The sequence below is a fragment of the Mus pahari genome, chromosome 5 (genome assembly GCF_900095145.1).
Source record: "Mus pahari chromosome 5, PAHARI_EIJ_v1.1, whole genome shotgun sequence".
Lineage (NCBI taxonomy): Eukaryota > Metazoa > Chordata > Mammalia > Rodentia > Muridae > Mus > Mus pahari.
This window is the reverse complement of record NC_034594.1, coordinates 104,568,394-104,590,275: the sequence shown is the minus strand read 5'-3', so window position 1 is coordinate 104,590,275 and position 21,882 is coordinate 104,568,394. Positions and strand designations below refer to the sequence as shown.

Genomic DNA, 21,882 nt, shown 5'->3' with positions numbered 1-21,882 from the left:
TTCCTTCCTTCCTTCCTTCCTTCCTTCCTTCCTTCCTTCCTTCCTTCCTTCCTCCCTACCTCCTTTCTTTTTTTCTCTATTATAGGGTAACTTTATTTTATTTTTTTAAGATAGTGAATTTTTTATTCATTTTTATTTTTTTGTAGGATATTTTCTTTATTCACATTTCAAATGTTATTTCAAATGGTCCCCTCAGAAACCCTCTATCCCATTCTCCCTCCTCCTGCTTCTATGAGTGTGTTCCCCCACCCACCCACCCTCTCCCTCCTCCCTGTCCTGGCATGCCCTTACACTGGGGCATTGAGCCTTCACAGAACCAAGGGCCTCTCCTCCTACTGATGTCCAACAAGGCCATCCTCTGCTACATATGTGGCTGGAGCCATGGGGCCCTCCATGTGTACTTTTTGGTTAGTGGTTTAGTCCCTGGTAGCTTTGGGGTAGTCTGGTTGATTGATATTGTTGTTCCTTCTATGGGGTTGCAAAATCCTTTAGCTCCTTCAGTCCTTTCTCTGGGGACGCTGTGCTCAGTCCAATGCTTGGCTGTGAGCCTCTGCCTCTGTATTTGTCAGGCTCTGGCAGGTGGTTTAAGCCACAGTATTTGAAAGTCCCACTTCTCTCAAAAACTGGGTCTCCTTACCCCTTCCCCAGTGCCTTTAAAACCACAACAGGTCTGTGGGCACTTCCTGTAAGTTTGTGTGACCCTATTCCAGTTTCTCCTTTAATTTTATTTAAGTGCACAAATCCAGTTGTGGAAGCTGCAACAATTTACAAGTAAAAGACACTACCTTGTTCCTAGCTCACTACCTCTCAGACTATGATTGACAGGCTAATAAGCATCCATAAAAATGCTTTATGCTTAAATAGGACCACACATCATAAACCCCTCAAATCTGAGAAGCCTTGAGCTAAACCATGTCCTTCGTCCTTCTTTTCTTCCTTCCTTCCATCCCTTCTGCAGTGAGAGATGGCCACAGTAAAAGCTTCACCAGAAGAAAATTTGCATCCTTTATTCACAAAGGAAACACACCTGGGTCCAGAGGTTGGAGAGACCATCCTTTAAAAATATCATGTATTTTGGAATTCACAGGCCTATTTTTCCCAGAGAGGTTTTTCACATCAGCTTTTTTATCCTCCGAGCCAGGTACCTTCATGCAGTAATCCAGGAAGCCACTTGATCTCATGATCTCTGTGTACCCTTTCTCACAGCCACAGACTCCGCCCTACAGGACAGAAAGTACACTGGTGGTTACATAGGAGTTGTGAAAATGAATAAAGTATTCAAATATCAAGGAAATCACTTCATATTTGCCTTTGTATGTCTTAGAAATCCAGGGGTTTCAGCAACTGATTTACCAAAGGGATAAATCCAATAATCCATAATCCATTTTTCTACACCCCAATGTCAGCATTAGATAACTTGCCAGGTCTTTCTTTTTATAATTTATGTTTATTATTTACTTATTTACTTATTTTAATTACTCATTTTGCATCCCACTCACTGTCCCTTTCCCGTCATCTCTCCCACCACCATTCCCCCATCCCCTCTTTCCCTTCTTCTCTGAGTGGGGTATCCCCCCACTCTTTGCCAGGTCTTTCTAATGTGCTTACAATGCAGACATTTTTTTCCAAAGATGACATCAAAGTTCTCTGAGAGTAGGGTGCATTAATATGGCATTTCTTCTCTTTTAGGAATGCTTATGACATTTTATCAAAGTTTTATCTTTAACTTTCCCTCACTAGTTTTGGACACCAGCCCATAGGTTTCAGCTTTCTCTTCTTACTGCAAAGGAAAGCCACAGGTCTATGCAGACATTTCCTTTGAATTAGGTGATGCCTGAGAGCTGTCATTACCCCACATACTCAATGCCGTTATCCCCTGTACCCTTGGTGCTGAACTAGTCAGGATGGCTGTTCTGTTCCTAGGAGGGAAGTCAAGGTGGAGAAAAGATACTTTATTAAAATCACATTTAAGGAAAATATGCCATCTATCCATCTCTCTCAATTACTCTTTATTATCGTAATTGGAGTGTCACATTATAACACATCCCTGCTTGACATCATGACAATGTGTCCTTTATATTTGCTTTTGTAGTTTCTGGTCACTTTCATGTATAATGAGTATTTTGGACAAGCCGACTATGATGAATGATGATAGACAGGGGTTCCTATCTGTCTTGGGAAGTGAATCAGAAAGTAATTCCTCTTAGTCCAATAGACAGACACTGGAAAATGAGAGAAAAGAAGAAGGGTGTGATTATCAGACTTTATGACTCGGCCTTTATACCTTCTGGCATTTTCTGAACAGACCTCTACCTCATATAGTCACTTATGCCAATCTAGCTCGCCTTGCTGGGATTATCAGTTGTTGACTGAATTTGATTTTAAGGAGCAATAGCTACTGAAACTGAATAAGGCACCTTGATGCTCTACAAAAGGACAGATGGCAGCCAGAGAAGCAAATGCCATAACTAACTGCCCACAGTTCAGTGCAGGACAAAGCTATAACAATGCCCTGTATTTTCAGTTGAGGGAAGTTATCACATGGTAGTATTATTGAAGCCATCTTTACAAGATGAATCTCTATTCTTAGTCTGAGAAAAGAGCTGTATCTAGTTAGGCATATGTGCCAAGTGTTTAGGGGAGAGTTATTTATGTTTATTAAGTGTCCATAAGGCTGGGTAAGTGTAACTTATATTTTGCAAACATCGTGAGGCCAAATAAATTTATTTCTTCTGTTTTTGTGTGTGTGTGTTTTCTGTAGACCTACCCATGTCTTTTCTGTGGTAAAGAATTAACCCATCTTGAATTAGAAGAGTCATAACATATGACTGAATACTTAAGTTTCTTTCATTGCATTGTTTTTTAGGATACATACATTGCAGGAAGAAACCTGCTTCTTTAAGAAATGCAACACAGCTTTAAAATATTATATATGCATTGCAACTAGTAATACCCACTAATTACAATACCATGTGCATTTGACAAAAGTTTCCAAGCAGACGTATGTGGAAGAGATGGGGGAGAAAAAACCCAAACAATCCTGCTTTAAAAAAGTGAGATATATGCATGTATATGCATATATATATACCCCCCAAACACACACACACACACACACACACACACACACACACACACACGCACACACGCATGCACGCACGCACGCACACACACACAGCACACACAGAAACACACACACAGCACGCACAGAAACACACACACACAGCACACACAGATACACACACACAGACACACATGCATACACACAGCACACACAGGTATACACACACACACACACACACACACACACACACATGCACAAACACGTACAAAGACAAAGACACACAACATTTTTTTCCAGTCATGGTCATATGTTTAACCTAGTTTTTAGCAAACTAAAAACTCTATAAATATTGTAGTACAATAAATTTTAAAAATACATATTATCAAGTAGGAACAGCATGGACATATTTCCAAACAGCTCACTTGCATGAAATGTTGATAATGGAATGCATACATAACTAAAACCAGATACTGGTAGATGGAGCATTAATTAGCTGGAAGACAGATTGGATAAGCTGCTGTCTTGGCAATTGTTGTTCTCCCTCAAACTCTCTCTAGATGGCGATGTAGGCACATAAAATTGCTGCCTGGCCTTAGCAGAGGTACAGGACTCACACTACTGTGTGTGTGTGTGTGTGTGTGTGTGTATTACTGAAATTATAATGCATGTAGGGAATCCCAGCATGCAACTCACCTGTGTGCAGTAGGAGAAAGGTTTTTTGCATGCTGGAATGCATTGCCGAATAGCAGCAGGGCGTGCCTGAGGGGAGCAGCCACCTATAAAGAAAATATTACTGTTATTTGCGGGTTTATCTATGATCATCATATTTAAAAGTTTTCTCTTCCTCTTCATACTGGGGACCTAGTTATTACTGATAACATCATTATTATTTTATCATGGCTTAAATGCACATGTCAGCTATGTGCTACAATCCTAGTTTAGTAGTCACTCCAGGATGTGCTGAAACTGAGACATTTATAGTGTTTTTTCCATGTTCATTGGCATTGAGAGTCTATCATGGGTCTATAATTGAGGGCAAAGCCTGTGAGCACCCAGATCAGTACAAGTATTGATGGCATCTCTATTTGGTTTCAGGAGTAGCAAACACAGCTGCTTAAGACTCATTCTATGCATACATTTGTCTCTCCAGCTCCTGAGTGACCCAGCTACATACTAGGTTGATTCCAAAAGCCAAATTACTATTGCTCCAGGGGCTACAGGGCCAAGCCCTGTGGCAAGGATTTTTATATGAACCAGACATAATGAACATACACAGTGACATACGGATCTTCCCCTTCAGCATGTGTGTAGAAGTCTAGTACGAACAGTCTGATGTCTTACACAGCACTTGCAGGTATTATGCACATATCTGGGTAAACAAAACTGGCATGTGCCTTCACAGCCTGAAATCCACCCGTGTACTATAATGGCTTTGGTTTTGTCTTTCTTGATTCAAAGCGGTAACAGACATTAAGTTTCAAGATAATTAGTTTGAGAAGTTGATGCACTTAAGGGTAGTGTTTAAACTCTATTCCTATGATGTCAGGCAAATTTATAGGCTCTAGTCTTCGCAACGCAATACTTGTGAACTAATTACACTTTATGGTGTGGCAGCCAGCGAAAAGGCTTCAGGCTCAAGGCAGTACAGAAAGTGTCAGTCTTAGACACATTCGGGGGATGAAGCAGCTAAGTTGTCACTACTGCTGAAAAAAAATAAGACAAATAACAAACACCAAAATTCAAAACAAAACAAGACACAAAGCCACGGCAGTCTAGAGGTAGCGCCTGGAGTTGCAACTGGCCATGTGGATTTCAGTGGTGACGGCCATACAGGACCTGCCTATTCTACAACCATGGTGATGGCCATACAGGACCTGCCTATTCGACAATCATGTCTTGGGAGAGGACATCCGCTCTTCAAACCACTGGTCTCCAGAGAGGACAACTACTCCTCACAGTGATTATAGAACACAGCTTTTAGATTTCAAGAGTGAAATTAGGCTCTGGTCCTATTTACCAGGTGATGCCAATGGTCCAAGCTTACTTGTCTAATGGCCTCATGCTGTGCACTGAGAAGGTCCATTGGGCCAGCACTGACTTCCACTGTGTAAGCTCTCTGGCCACGGTAGAGGAGGAGGAGGAAGCGTTCTTTGGTTCCAGGGTAGGCATTCTTACAGAGTACTTAGTTTTAACAGCTTACAAATTGAAAGAGCAAGGTATCTCAAAATAAATTACTATATGGATTGCACTATGGATTAATACCAATAATGTGAAGGCACGTAAACAGGAAAGGGGTGGGGGGGGCTGTGATTCTCCAGCTGTTGTATACTTCTTGCATAAGGCTGTTTATCAGTTGCAGTACTAAAGAAAAATCAATGTCAATTTAATTTGCTTTGACAAGACGACATCAAAAAAAAATCTTTAAAATTATTGAGAAAACCATTTGTACGATCAAATTGTACCCTCTTTTAAGAATAAGGAATCTTTCCTTCAGACCATTTTTAGGCATTAAGTAATTGCCCTAAGCAGGAAAACATTCCAAATCAGCCTGCAGTGGGTAAACATGAACATCCATAACGTAAATGTTTCTCGTTGCATCGTTAGCACAAAACATTTCAATTTAAAAATTGTATGTTTATCAGCACTGCGAATCTCAGCTGCAAAGAAGAGTGGCGTGAGGCATGTGGAAGGGACATGGGAAGGACTGGAGCTTACGCTCAGTGGATCCCTCTCGGTGTACTGACTGAGATGGCACAGCGTTTAACATTTTAGAGCGCGCCATTTTAAACAAGCAGGCATCTTCCTCAGATTTATCAGAGACCACAAATTTAGGACATTTTATTGCGTTTGGACCTGATCTGCTTGGCTTAAACACTTTACTATCTCATCACATAGAATTGTTGATTTCAAAGTTGGAAGTGAGGGCCTAATGAAAACCTGCCATGCAGACCGTCTAAGCCACCTGCTCTTCAACCTTGCTTCAATTTATAAGTAAATTCTTCAACAGAAGCACACTGTGAGAGCTTTTTGAAGTCTCCACATGAAACATAGGAAGGAGTACCTGTGACATTAAGGCCATCTGAGCGCTGGCACCACACAGTCCTTTCATTATTGTTCCAAAGACTTGCTTTCCATATGTAGTGATAACATTTGCCACCTGCGATTGAATATGAAAACAGTAATTCCATCATATCTCTCTTATCAACAGAATGAGCATCAATGAATACTAGTTAAAGCACTGAAACATGGTCCTGGTACCTGTGCATGGTCGTGTTTCTAGAACCTGTTGGGGGCAGCTATCCTGATTCTCAAAAGACTGGATTATGAATGTCCTTGACCTAGATTGGCGGCCTGTGGTCTCGAAGCTTCTTCCGTCAATGCAGGTTAGCTCACACTTGCTCCACTCAGACCATGGGGTAATGTGGCAGTCTCCTGGATAGTCACCCAGTGCAGGGCAAGAGGAACATTGTGAGAACAGGTGCTAGACATCCATGACAGGACTGGGGCATGCAAAGGGGCATGCAAGGGGGCATGCAAGGAGGCAGGTGGTAGAAGTGTAGGGACATGGGAAGGACCAAAGATTGACAGTGTTTCCAGTCTGAAAGCGCTAATATTGGTGAAATGATTTATAGTTAGGTTGCCAAAAGAGTGCAAAAATGAGATTGCCATAGATAACTCTGCTTCAAGTTACAGTAGTTACAACTTGAGAATAATGTGGCTGCTGAAGGGGAGCTGGGGAAGTTGGTGGAAGGAAAATAGCACCCAGAATAAATTGTATGAAACAAATCTATTTTCAATAAGAGGAAAATAAAACAAAAATTAAAAGAAGATATAATAACTCAGTTCTCAAAGACCTGGGTAACATTACAAAATGGATGTGCACAGAGACCATGGAATAGATTACATAAGTACCCTATGCATAGGCACACTGATTTGTCAATGTAAACATACAGAATAGACAAATGGCACATACTTTAAACATAAACATTTACACGTGAATGATGTACACTTAAAATCTACATGTGTATATGTAACATGTAAATGCACACATGCATGCACATACACTTATTGTACTGTCAGCCGGTATTTTGAGACCTTAAATTACTCAATGTGAGCTGAATTACATTGTTAGCATTAAAATAAAAGAATCATTTTATGTTTCTAGTAATGACCTTTGCTTTTACACAGAATCTGACTGTTCACAGGGTGAACTCACAGGGCCCCACTCTTGCTGGGCTGTCTCCCAGCATCATCAGTTTCAAGAACCAGTCAGTATTCTAAGTGTTGGAGATGTGAAGACATTGCTGGACCAAACTCTTATCTAGATGCTGAGCCCACTGCTCACAGAGGCGAGTGAAATGGGATGGAATTCTAGCAGAGTTTTTGTTTTAATAACCAGTGCTGCTTTTCTTTATTCCCCCCCCCCCACTTAGTGTCCTTTAAAATGTTCCTATACCCGCAGTCCAAACGCATTAAATCAAATAAGTAATTCAATATTGATATGCTAGAGCTTTTTAAAAGAAAAAAAAAAATCAGTGTAAATAAAAAATAAACGAGATCACCATCGGGGGCGCTGCTCATCGCACACCTGGGCAAGGCACAGAGCACAGCTGCTTCAGGATTCCTTCTTGGAAGGGTACTTCTCCACACAGGGCATCCTCTACAGGGGCAGCTGTGTGGGATAGTGAGCCATTGTGGACTACGCACGAGAAGCTGCGCACCTGGACTCCTTCTCCACAGTCTCCGCCCTAAGAGAAGAAAGGATGCCCCCAGAATTAGCCAGAGAGTCAGAATCACAATTTTCATCTCCAAGGAAACCCTCAGGATACACAGCAGCTTCCTTCTTTTGAGAATTCCCTCGTGACCGACCACAAAGCATCACTGAATTTCAGGGGTTGGCAGGGGAAGTGACGTAGAAACACAAACACGTGCTTTAGAAGTTATGTCCCCAGGATAAGACATGGATATAAATGCCCAAATGAGAGAAAATACACGATTTGTCTCTGAACATAGTCTGATGTACAAGCCTCTCCCAGAGAACATACACAGCCCCAGGGTAGGAATTTCTCTTTAATTTTCCTAATTTTTTTCGTTGTCGAATTTGGTCCTTCTTTTCTCGCTCAGATCAGTTGGGATTCAAATAAACTGATTTTTCTCTGTTGCTCTTCGTAGTGATTTTCCCAACTTGGCCTCTGTCCTGAGTAAAATGCTCTGTTGATGTTTCAGGCCAGTGTCACTTGGGAAGGTGGGCAACAAGGGACTTTCATACAGTGCTTCATAGATATAGAAATGGAGAGTTAAAGGGCTTGGTGGTTACTGAGCCCATGTGTCTGCTGATAGAAATTATTCTGTTTTAAAAGGTTTTGGCACACACTCTGGAGATGGGTATTTTCACCAGGACTTTGATAAGGTGTTTGTCTCTCAGAAGGAAGTCCTTTGGACATTTGGCTGACCAGCTGACAGCTACATTTGCTCACATATACCTAGGAAACAGAGCTGGAGGTGGAGCTTTAAGGTAAAGGATGCTCTGTGCCAGGATGCCAGTGTGTGTGTGTGTGTGTGTGTGTGTGTGTGTGTGTGTGTATCAGATAGAACTAAAGCAAAAAAGAAGGAAAGAAAACCCAGGTAGTGCTTACTTAACATGCTGGCTTCAGTGTCACAAGCAACTGCAAATGTGTTGGGGTCACTCATAATGTCATCCAGATGTGGCATCCCATACCTCAATACTACCCATACAGGATAAAGGATCCGAGGTACAGGGGAGGCATTCATAATTCGTAATGACACTCTGTAAATCCTATGTCTACTGATCAGTGTTCATTCTGATATCAGTTTTCCTATATAACCACATTTAATTCATGTCTATTAAGTCCCAAAACTGGTAGAGAGCTAGTTTTCTATTTCCTTTTGTTATTTTGATTACTCTGTGTGTCTTTTCTGTGAAGAGTTGGGGCAAGGAATGAGACTATGTCTTCATTTAGATGATACAATCCTGTACAGTAGGAATACCTTTCTTGGTCCTTCCTATCTACAGAGGATAAATACTGCAGTGCCTGGAGTTTGGAGACACTACAGCTCTTGCAGAAGTGCAAAATTATAAAAGTGCCAGTCCAAGTAGTCAGGATATCATTGATTCTGGGCATGGAGAAGGTGTCTATTCCCTCATGGGCCAGCTGGCACTGGCCAGGCATGGTTTCACAAGCTTCAGGGCATCAAGGGAGCTCATGGTGGCTGGCAGAGGGAAAAGATGGCACTGACCACCGGCTTGGGTGCTTTCCACACAAGGCAAGTCAAGGATAATGACATTCAGTAGTGAGGATTCAGTTAGCATAGTTAACTATGATTCAAAAGCATCAAATTCTAGAAATGAGCATTGTAAGTGTTTAACTTATGACATTCTGAAGAACATGATGGGTTATTTCTGCCCCATCCTGTCTCAGGCAAAATGTGAATCACCAGTTTTTTGAACAGGTTCAGACTGTTCCCACTGTCTGTCAGTTACATGGCAGTCATCCTGGTCATCAGATCAAATATTGTGGTGTAACAATGCTTGCATTCTTGTAGGCTTTACTTATTTAATAATATTTCTAAAGAGCAAGGAACTAATGATGTAATCTCCTGAGTCTATATTGTAGTCCTTGTTTTATTTATTTACCTATTTATTTATTTATCATTCCATTTGTCTACATCTCAAGTGATGTTCCACTTCCTGGTTACCCCTCCACCACCCTCTAGCCCATATCTGCCCTCCCCCTCCCCTTTGCTTGTATGAGTGTGCTCCCCAACTCACTCACTCTCTCCTGCCCCATTGCTCCTGCGTCACCCTATGCTGGGGCATTAAACCTCCCCAGGACCAATGGTCTTCCCTCCCATTGCTGTCAGGTAAGGCCATTCTCTGCTACATATTTCTCTGGAGTCATGGATCTCATCCAGTTCTCCCAGAATCTAGACCACCAACCAAGGAGTGTAACCTGGAGGGATCCAAGGCTTTAGTTCTTGTTCTAATCACTTATAGGCTACTCTTCTCTCAGTGTGTCCAACTTAGAAATACACTTTATTACAGGCACTAAAGTATAGGAAAATTATACTAAATGCTAGGTTCAGTATTATAAGATTTCATACATCCTCTGGGGATCTTGGAGGATAAATAAAATGGTCAACTGGCAAAAAACTGAAAGTTTCAATTTTGGGGAATTGAAAGTACAGCTATTTAAAGCACAAAGAATTTAAGGCAGTATATAAATTGGCAACACCAATTTATTATTTAAAACAACACTTTATTAGACAATAAAAACTTAATAGCAATGATAGTTGGTTGATTGAGGAGTCTGATTGTGCTACTATAACACAATACCTTAGGCTGAGTAATTTATAACTGATGGATACACACTCCTCATGGGAGTTTAAGATATTCAAGATTAAGGAGCAAGTGAATAGTTCATTATAGATGGGACTCCTGTGTGTCCTCAGTGTTAACAGGACAGCTCCCCCAAGTCTTTCATGAGGGCAGAACCTTCCAACCCCTCCCACGGTTATCCCTCTTCTCTTATATCAGCAGACAGTCTTCAATATAAGAGTTACGAGGCTGAGACACACCACAGCAGAGTGATAGCCCAGACCAGATCTATCAAGGTCTTATCATTGCTTCTCTTGAATTATTTATCTATGAAAAGTACCATAGTTTTAGGCCTAAAAGCCATTTGGAGAGAAGTTTAATATCAAGTCACAGCATAACATTCAAAACAAATGTTCTAATAAAAACTCACTGCCAAAAATGGAAGATAACAAGAATAAACGAAAGTTTCTTTCTGGTGGGGAGTGTTCTTTCACAACTTAGTATTTTGAAGATGGCTTTGCTGAATCTTCTGGGTGTGATTGCGCAAGGACTTTTTATACTTGGAAAATGTCTAAAGATGCTGCAGCAGTTGTGGGTTTTCAAAGTCCTGATACCTTCAAATGAGGGGATGAATCAATGAGGGTCTTTTTTTTTTTTTTTTTCCACTTCATCAGGCAGCTTGTGTAGCAGTGCAGGAAAGGAGCCTGCACTGGGGATCAGCTTAAAAACCAAGATAAACAGTGATCAGCTCCTGCTGTGTATCCTGGGATCAGCCCATATTCAACCTTAATCTCTTACATTTTTAAGGACAGCTACTATATGAAAAGAAATCAGCATTAGAATGACACTTTCATTCATGAAGCAAACGCTCCCCTGTACAGAATTTACAGACTATGGTCAGGGTCAGGAGGCAGACCCTAGCTTCTTGGAGCAAGATGATAACCAGAGAGCATTCATTCCTCAACCCACTGCACTGCCTTGATCACTAGTGGAGTTTGGTATACATTGAATTTTCCCCTCTACCAGATGTGGTCAGAGGACACTAATAAACATAACTACAGTTTTAATCAAATTTATGGTAGCAAATACATTTCACTGAGCTCATAATTTATCTTAGGCACTATGCTAAGTATTTCATATGTTATTTAAAAATATCTGCAAGAATCAATGTTCTCCAGTTTCAGATTTGACCAACTGAAGACTAAAATTTTTGCAAAATTAAATACTTCCAGACTGAACTTGCATAGTTTTTTTTCCCTTGTCACTATTTCTTATGTCGTATAACAAATGTTTTCATATCACTTATAACTTAATAATTAAAAAACACTTCATGAAGAAATACGAATGTATACAGGGAAATGAAGATATAGGTTATATTCAAATACTACAACAATTTATATGAAGTACTGGAGCTTCTGAAGGTGTTAGAACTGATGGGGAGGGCACCCAGGAGTCAGCCTATTGGCTACCCTCATAAGCTAGATAAGAAAATGATGTGTGGAGTGTTTAGGTAATTGGTCGTGGCGGGGGGGGGGGTGCTAGCTAAAACTTGCCAGAACTGTGAACAATGTTACAGTTGCTAGACTCCAGGATCTCAACTCTTCATGAAAAGATGTTAGTGGCTGAGGAACTTAGGTAGAGCTAACAAGGTCTGAAGGTGAACATATCTTTCCTTTTCCTTTTTTGCTAATGTCTCTCTATGAAAAACAGAGGCAGTCTTGTCACATCCACAGTACCATTTGCAAGCCCCCATCATTAATGCCTGACACTTCCAGAAGTCAAGCAGCCATTGACATACTATTCCCCAATGGGTTAGAACACGTCCAGACAGGGGAAGCAGGGACATGTTGGAGAGAGTTAGTCTTCCTTTGTGTGAAAGGTCTGCATGCATTTTAATCAGCAACGCCCAAAACTTAGCTACATATTTAAGAAGAGACACTTTAGTGACAAGATCGGGAGTATTATGATTCACAAAGAATTAGCAGGCTTCAGAGAAATCAGGTACATTGGGAACTCAGGATAGTCAGCCAGGGATTGTACTGGGCCTTTTCTTTTGCACCTCTGCTTTATTTACATTTTTTTCTTTTGAGCTATTTTGCTTTTAAGTGACTGGCTTTATCCACCAGGTGGAGGAAGGTGGCAGCTAAGAGTTTGTGATTGCAGCATCTTTATTTTATTTATTTTACTTTTTGCTGCTTTCTAAACTTTATTTATTTTCATATATTTAATACATTATGTCCCTACTGCAGTTTCCCCTTTCTCCTCTCCTGCCATTCTCCACTCTCATCCCACCCTCAATCCACTCCTCCTTCCTTTCCCTTCAGAAAAGGGCAGGCATCCTGGGGATATCAACCAAACATGGCATATTACCTTGTAGTAAGACTAGGAACCTCACCTCACTTTGGCAAGGCAACTCCTTTGTAGGAAATAGTCCCCCAAGCAAGTACAGCAATCAGAAAGAAGCCCTGCTCTCTCTGTTAAGGAATCCAATGAAAATACCAAGCTACAGAACGATGACATATATGCAGAGGACCTAGGTTAGACCCACGTAGTGTCCCTGATGCTCATTTTCCTTTTAGTGAGCCCATATGAGTCCATATGGTTAGTTCTGTGGGTTTTCTTGTGGTATCCTTGACTGCCCTGGTTCCTACAATCTTTCCTCCCCCCTTTCCACAGAAATCACTGAGTTTTGCCTATGTCTGTCTGTCGACCTCTGCATCTGTTTCCATCAGTGATTGTAAGGTCTTTAACCAGCTTCAAATCTACTGCAGACCCATGGGAAAGAACATTGACTACCCTTGTGTAGGTAGGTACCCAAACATAAAGGGAACTATAGTAAGGACATCCTGACTAAGTGCTGGTGGGTAGGGCTTAGGCTGACCAACATTTGAAGCAGTTTTACTGTTTCCTGAGGCAAAAGCCAACTATTGCTTCCATGTGTCACTGGGGCCTCTAAATTAGGGCCACAGCAGGGAAGCCACTACCCTGCACCCACACCATGGTCACTGCTCATCTTTGTCCCTGTGGTTTTAGCAGAAGGTGAACATGAAGAGCTAACAGCTTCCATTGGGCATTTGTCCAACATGATCCTGTGAGACAAATTGCTGGACTTTATCAAAGACTAAAAGCTGCTGATACCCGAGAAGGAAAAAGGTAGGTGCAAAGGCAGATAGAACAGAAGTGCATGCTGGGTAAGACTTGGAGTGTAGCCATTCTCTGTCCCCAAGTCTCTCCCTCTTTCTTACCCTTTGCTTCTGGTTTTGTTAACTCTTCTCACCCTGGCCCCACAATGGCTCTTTATACTCCTTATTTACTCTTTTAAAGTTATCATAATTATAAGGGAAATATTTTATCCTTTTTCTCGATTTCAGTCATTTCAGATAAGACTTCAGATTGCCAAAGACTTCAGAGAGATCCTCAGACAAGTAGACTTAGAGCCATTAGGTTATTTCTGAATTCATCAATTTGCATGATGACCTTATCTTCAAAATACAAAACAAGACAAAACAGAGATAGGGAACAAGTGGACCATATCACTCTGCTCCTCTGAGACCTGTTAAGAAACATGGCATTTAATTTCAGCAGGATCACCAAGTTGCTCAACATGGTCATCCAGGGCAGGGGCACTAAACATCTTTATGAGAATACTCAGGGGAGATTTCTTAATGTGTAGTCAAAATTATTGTTGCTTAATTAAAATATGCTCCAGAATATGAACTGAAGGATAAACTAGTAAAAGACAGAAATAAAGAAAATCAATGCACTTTACTTAAGTCAGGAGCCAGAGAGAATACACAGTAGCAGATCTTTGCTGATCAAGCACAAGCTCAGGGTCTGTGACATACGATGATGTCACTAAGCATTTATATCTCAGGCCAATAAAAAAGCAATTATTGAGGAAGGGTAGTAACCTTGGTTAGTGTAATAATGTTAGAATATAACTTTCGCCCCGTTGTCATCTCTGTCCGTTTGCAAGGCATTGTCAAAGCTGAAAGTTAACCTTCAAGAAACGCAATCTAAAGCAAGCTGTGCATTTCTACAGAGTCAGGGTTTTGCTTAATTAAAGAATTCTTTGATATTCTCAGTAAGCAAAGAAATAAAAAACAGAATTCTTGAGGATGCTGAAGATATTGGCAGTTTTGTGACCTAGCTTATTATAATCAGTGCCTAATGAATGGCTGTTTAGACTCTTAGCAGTGTCACCCTGTGTGAAACTAACTCACTTGCTTACATTTTTCCATGTTCTCCGTTATGTTAAAAATAGCATGTATCCAGAACCTGGTGCTGTGTAATTTATTTAATCACTGTATTCGATGAGACAAATGCTTTGCACAGATGGAGAAGTATTCTTTAAGTATCATGGCATGACCTACCTCCAATTTACATGCAGACCAGTTACCAAGGACCCAACTATAGCAGGGTGTCACTGGGCAGGGTTTCTGCTGGGTGAGTTCTGTGGGGCATTGTCGACCTTCTCCTTGGGTTGGCATAATGATAAATCGAGTCCGGCTCATGCGACCTAAAATAATAAGGGAGGTGTCAGTTATTGGTTAAAGTTTGGCTTGGAAATAGAGGAAAGAATGGCTGCCTTGTATGTGTAAGTCTTTATTATATGACACGGAACTCTGTCCTGCCCCATCCACTCTCTGGTTTCTGCTATTTCAATGTAGATTTCTAGAGACATAAAACTATTCTCAAGATTGATGTTTCAAAAGATCTGAAATCCTGCCTGTCTTTACATCAGTTTTCAGGTCTGAATTCTGTATCTGTCAAATAGGCTGCTTTTATAAGTGCTATAATGCTAATTTCCTTAACATATTTAATTCATTCATGATTAAGACATCTTGCTATGCATTAGCTATAGTGGTAAGATAGTCATATATATCTTCTGCTTCTATCAGAGGTACAAATGCTAGACACGAGTAGAGAAAAGAGTGTCTTTTTTTTTTTTTTGTCTGTTAGGGTTTAAATAAGTGAGGTATGAATGCCACATAAGCCAAGTTACTCTAAGACATTCCACAGGAAGGTCACATCTCAAGGTTCTCAGTTTTCCTCAGTTAATTCAGCACAGACAATTTTCCTAAAGATTGTGTGTGGATCCATTTATTTCTCCCCTCAATGAGCATAAGGAAAAATTGAAGGTTGGCTTATGCAGAGGAACCAACGATGCTTAAAGGTATATATATTCAAACAGAGGTACTCCATGTCACAGTAGAATGAAAGCGTGGATTTATGAGCGGCTCAGGAAATAACAGTGTCTCTTCCCATCACAGAAGCACTTTCCAGGATAAGCTCAAAGCAAATGTGAATGGAGTGGCACCAACTGTTCAGTCAAGTCCCTTCTTCTCTTTCCATGGCCCCTTATTACTGATTTTCTTATTGATGAGTTCAGACACATTTAGTTCAGTTGTTATCTAATACAATTTATCTTATTTGTGAATATAATATTTCTTTGCTACAAAGTGAATTATGATAGCATATTTGACACATGTTAAAGAAAAATCAGTTTTATGGGAGTATGCACTGAGGCATCCCCCCATGCTAGAATGAATCAGTGGCATTATTCTTGAAAAGTTGAACTTGAAACAGAAGGGCCCTAAGCTGTGAGAAGAAGGTGCTGTGTGTGGAGGGGGAGGGGTGACCAAATCTGAGGACCTGTGGCTAGAACAATTGTGAGGAAGGGAAGGAAGATCTAGAGAAAATCTTGGGGTCTTTAGAAAACATGAAGGATCCTACATGTATATTCTAAGAGAATGAGAACTGTGTTTTCCTAGCTTTCCCTTTGAAAGTGTGGGGCAGCATATGCTCATAGGATCAGATCGGTCACTGTCAATCAGGTTTTATCACAGATTTGGGGGTCAAATATATTTCTCTTTGAAGAAACTTAAAGGAAACTGGTTGTTCCTAAGAATCTAAATTCTTTGGTGGCTGAGCCCTGTCACTAACATTGTACCCTCTATACATTAAGCACTAACTGAAAAGGGTACTTATTGAGAGGGCTGGGGGCATAGTTCAGTGGCAGGGCACATGCCTAGCATGTGTAAAACCTTGTGTTATCACAAAAAGATAGTGTCACTAAAAATCCCAATTGATTATGTTTTTATTTCATATTTTTTTAAAAAAAACTTTATTTTAGGTTATCTAAAATGTATGATAATATTATCAAATCACTTACTGAAGTGGTACCATGTACTTGACCATATTCTAAACATCTTACATATGTACTGCCCCATATAATTGAACAATCATAGAAACATTTTATTCTCTGTCTGTATTAAAAGTAAGAAAAATAAATCCTAAAGCACAGGGGTTAGTTGCCTAAAGTTAAACACTGATCATGTGGAGAATAAGAGTCACAGCTAGGACACTTCAACTCTGCTGCAAGGTTGAACCTGCAAGAGTTTGGGAGCGATAACTTCAGAGGAAGACTAGGGAGATACCGAAGGAACTTTTTCCATTTGACAAAGGAAACTGTGTTGACGAGAATATGGGATTGCTGAATTAGTGTGCATATTGAGCGCAGAGATCCTGTATATGCATTTAGACATTTCCCATAGGGCAGGCCTCATTTATAAAACGCTATCTATAGCTTATGAACACAGTTGGGTCAAGATTTCATATGACATTTGATCAACAACTCCACACACTTACATTTCCTGCTAATTTTATTGGCCAAAATACATATTACCTAATGTATCATAGTTGCATTGCTTTCTGGTTTTGTAATTTATGTTGTAATGATAAAATGCTATATTTTATCATGACCAAATAACTCTGGATTTGTTCTCAACTATCAAGTTGGTGTGCTGTTGGCCAATAGCCTAGAATAATTTTATTTATTTCCATTCAAGTGACAGGTATTTTCTGTTGTAGATGAAAGTAGAAGAAATCTAGTATGTGCAAAGGGAAAATTGATGGTGTTAAAGGTGATACGAATAGGAAAGGGGGGATAATGGGGAGGGAGTCTTAGATGGGGAAGGAGAAGGGAGAATAGCGTGAGAGAGAGGAGGAGTTAGGGAAATAACATGAAGGATGCTTGAAAGAGCTATTTGGAAACCTACTATTTTATCAGCTATGTATGTGCACTAATGCACATGTATACACACACACACACACACACACACACTGTATATTTATATCCATACAAAACTGTTTAATTAAAATTAACCTTCACAGGAGAAACATTCCTCCCAGTACCCTAAGTTGTCAAATAAAAAGCATAGTGTTAGATATGTGATTTCCTTCTCTTGCATTGTTGTTATGTGTGTCCCGGAGAAACCCCCCACCCCCCAATAATACAGAGTACTGCTACTCTTCTTAGTTGCCTACTGAACCTTGATTGTAAGATCTTCTTGCTGAAGGTACTGTACACATTGACTTTAGGACATTGAAAAATTGGGTTGGTATGGATCTGGGAGCTTCCTCATTGTTGGTTAGTTTCCATAGTAACGGAAGGTGCTGTGTAGTTTGGTCAGGGTGGAGGGGGTGAAGGGAGAGAAGTCACCAACAGTCTTACTCAACTGCAAACATCATGAACTACAATAGTGTCCAGTAAGGCAAGTCATTCCCAGGGTTGCAGAAGTAATGCAAATGTTACAGAGCTTCACAGTCGCTTTCTGATTGGATTTCAGGCCCATTCCACAGGAGGAAACACACAGCCCACACTGTAATTCTGGCCAAGAACCAATGCTTAGGGAGCTTTCAGGCCAAGATTATTCTACTAAATGAACATAATAAACTCATATGGCTCTAACTATAGATTAGTGAATCTCTCATACCTTATCAGAGAAGATAACAAGTGGCTTATGGTGGTTAATGCTGAAACTCACAACTGATCAAAGTGCATTGAATAAAAATTGGTGAAGTGTTCAGCCACAAATCTGACATCTGTATTACAGCTTCCCCTAAGGATCATGGATCCTAAGAGGATGATAACAACCAGAGGTTAACGAAGAACAGAGTGAACCACTATCTTCTCCACATGATAAGATCTCTAGCTTCATGAACTCAGAGCAGCAGTGGTGATATGCACTGAATCAAGCTAAATGATATTCTAGCAGGGAGGGAAGGTTCTCCTGAGCCCTCTCTGTGCAAGCTGAGGAGCTATGGATGGTTTCTAGGGGAGGGAGAGTTAGTTTTCTTTGAGGGTGTGTTCCTTGTTAGGTCAACCTTACTCTGGTATAGATCCATTATTATGCAGCTCAAATTGCACTTGCGAGTTTTAAAATAAAATAAAGAGCATATGAAGTTGGGGGGCAGTGAGGAGTTGGGAGTAGATGGGAAACATTGTGGGAAGGATGTAGAGGTGGGTTGGGAGGCCTTGTGAGAAGGAAGGGATGGAGAGATGAGGGTTGGTTGGGCAAGAGTGACATTGTATGAAATTCTCAAAGAATTAGTAAGAGTATTATAAACAATGATGATGTTAATTTTAAACAACGAAACCCTAAGGCTAGTCATCAGGAGCATAACCATAGGGCTTACACTCTCTGTTGCTATGGAGGTACAAAGATATGATCTTTGAATGTGCCCCATCAACAGCATGAAGTGTATAGTAAATCTTTAAGACACCTTGTTTTTCAAGGTTGTTTAAGGTTTAACATAAACATTTCCAGTGAAGGCAGGGAAGTGTGAACAGACTTGGAGATTCTACAGACTCTCCCAACTCCCATTATGTCACCTTTTCTTTTTAAGATAAGAATATTTCCATTATATTGAATAGCCAATGTACTCCTACAATTAAAGATTCACTGATTCTGAACTTTCAAATTGAAAATGGAGCAAGAGGAAATGCAGACCGCACCATGATGTGGGCTTGATCCTCCAGTTACAGTGTGTTATGGTTTGTATATGCTTGGACCAGGGAGTGGCACTATTAGAAGGTGTGGCCCTGTTGGAGTAGGTGTGGCCTTGTTGGGATAAATGTGTCACATTGGTTGTGGGCTTTAAGACCCTCATCCTAGCTATCTGGAAGTCAGTATTCTGATAGCAGCCTTCAGATGAAGATTTAGAACTCTCAAGCTCTGCCTGTACCATACCTGCCTAGATGCTGCCATGCTTCTACCTTTATGATAATGGACTGAACTGTTGACCTGTAAGCCAGCCCTAATTAAATGGTACTTTATAAGACTTGCATTGGTCATAGTGTCTGCTCACAGCAGTAAAACCCTAACTAAGGTAGAGTGATCCAGGGTTCTCAGGATCTACTTCATACTGGATGGAACCCTCAGCTTAGCCAGTTTATCTTAGCAGTAATTATTAGAGACCACAAGCAATGGGAGTCTTGACAACTAGGTTTATGATTATGAATCTTGCTGGGGGATGGAAAATGTGGAAGATATAGTCAAACTACAGGAAATAAAAATCACAGCAAGGATGGAGTAAGAAGATTTTTAAAGCAGCTGAGGCATAGTGGAAAGAAACTGGACTTGGCACCAGTCAGCTGTAGTTGGAAATAATTCTTTCAAATTAACAGCTAGAAAATGATGAGACTGTATGGAAGTCCTCTGAACATGAATTTCCTGTTCTGTAAAATAAAACTAAGAATACAGAAGGGCCTTATTATCTGAGGATAATTCAGGTTGGGGAAATGTCATTTTAAAGTGAGCCTCCTTTAAATGGAAATGAAATTATTTTTAATAAGTACTAAAAAATGTTTAAATGGGATTCTTTTTCTGGAACTCAGAAGTATGTAACTGAGTTTATCCAGTGCTGAGTACCATACAGATCATAATTACGGCTATGTGCTCACCATCAGGATAAAGAATAAATCAGCCGTTCAGGTTTCTTACATAAGTTCCTGATTACACTATGAAAATCCATTTTCCACGACTGGTATTTGTAGCACGATCATAAAGTCTTTGATCCTTCAGTCACTTTTCATGCCTTGGCATCCTTTGAATCTTGAATGTGAAGACCACCTTTTCAATAATGTCTTTACTGTGGGTCCCCATTCCACCTGGAGCTAGGAATTGATTAACACATTCCCTGACCAGTGGTAGAATGGTGTGCTAACAGAAGAAGGCTGTGGAAAGGAGAATGGATTTTATAAGCTCATGAGCATCCTAATGTTATGCAACATATAGAGACATAAACACCTGTATCAAGAAGACTTGGGTGTGGAACATTTAGATGATGAGAATAAGCTAGGCATATCTCACACTGCATGTGAGCATTCTATGAGGTATCTAAAATATAGTAAATACTCGTTAAAGTGTTTATGTTTTGAACTTTTAAGATTATAATATGATTACATTTTCCACTTCTCTTTCCTCCATTCAAACCTTTCCCCATACCCTTCCTTGGTCTCTTTCAAATATAAGCCTTCCCCTGTTCATCAATTCATATATATATATATATATATATATATATATATATATATATATATATATATATATATACATATGTATAGTATATACATACACATATATATTCCTAAGTATAACTTGCTCAGTCTGTATACTCTTATTTGTATATATGTTTTCAGGAATACTCTTGCATAATTTCTAAGAATGAGCCTTCAAACCAGCTTGTGATGAATTTACAAATCATGGTACCTGTTGATTTCTTTATCTTGTTGCTTATAGAGTGTCCAGAGTTATAAAATTCATAACCTGCCACATTCCTTATGTTCTGGCTGGGTTTTCTGGGTGACAGTAAATGTGCTGCCACATGTTTCCCAAGCTGCCATAGTGAGAAGGTGGGATTTCCTTGGGCATGTTCCTGCCTTCTCTTGCTTGGACTTATGTTTCTCAATATAAGCATAAAAGAAGATTTCTTTTTTAAAAAACAAGTCTCAGACAAAGAGAAAATATCCAACAATTGCCCACTCTGCTTGTCCAACTGGATCTCAGTGGTCATCATGCTGTCTCCTGCAGTATGCTTCAACTAAGAATTTTTCTGGAGACTAAAGCAAAGTTGCAGAATTAGCTGTTTTGGATAACTATAGACAGTTTTGATATGACTCAAGAAAATAAACAGGCTGTAGTGTTTGTCTAGGTAAAGGGATGGTAGATAAAAAATGAGAATAGCAAAAAGAGCAATGACAAAGATGTCCACAGTTCTCCAACAGCTAATTATAGGAAACATCTGAGCAACCCACAGGAATTCACTGATAAATTGTGTGTACCTAGGGTGTACCTAGTATGCAGTGTACCTAGTGTGCAGTCATGGAGATATACTGCCTGAGCAGCAATGGAACGTGAAGTGACTTGACCTTTTAACGTGCTTACTAATATCTTACTTTGCCCTTACAGTGAGACATTATTTATTTATAATATGAGCAGAATCATTTAAGCATACACTGCAATCATTGGTGTGGAATGGTCATCAGAAGCTGAAATCTCCAATGAGCTGGTCAATTATCACCTGTAATAGGGGACTGGGCCACAAAAGTAAGGGTAACACTGGTCTTTCTTTTATTTATTTTTATTTTTTTATTATTTTCTTTATTTACATTGCAAATGCTATCCCGAAAGTTCCCTATACC

General features: G+C 40.0%; 1 protein-coding gene across 1 annotated transcript in view; it reads right to left on the bottom strand.

Annotated features, from left to right (window-relative positions):
* Thsd7b (thrombospondin type 1 domain containing 7B) overlaps positions 1 to 21,882 on the bottom strand; it is an 872,787-nt gene that overhangs the window by 12,214 nt on the left and 838,691 nt on the right. The window contains exons 20-25 of the mRNA XM_021198560.2: positions 14,771 to 14,916; positions 7,650 to 7,809; positions 6,320 to 6,493; positions 6,123 to 6,218; positions 3,755 to 3,837; positions 1,028 to 1,220 (exon numbers count right to left, since the gene is read on the bottom strand). Coding sequence (XP_021054219.1) covers positions 1,028 to 1,220; positions 3,755 to 3,837; positions 6,123 to 6,218; positions 6,320 to 6,493; positions 7,650 to 7,809; positions 14,771 to 14,916 — 852 coding nt within the window. The remainder of the gene's footprint in view (positions 1 to 1,027; positions 1,221 to 3,754; positions 3,838 to 6,122; positions 6,219 to 6,319; positions 6,494 to 7,649; positions 7,810 to 14,770; positions 14,917 to 21,882) is intronic.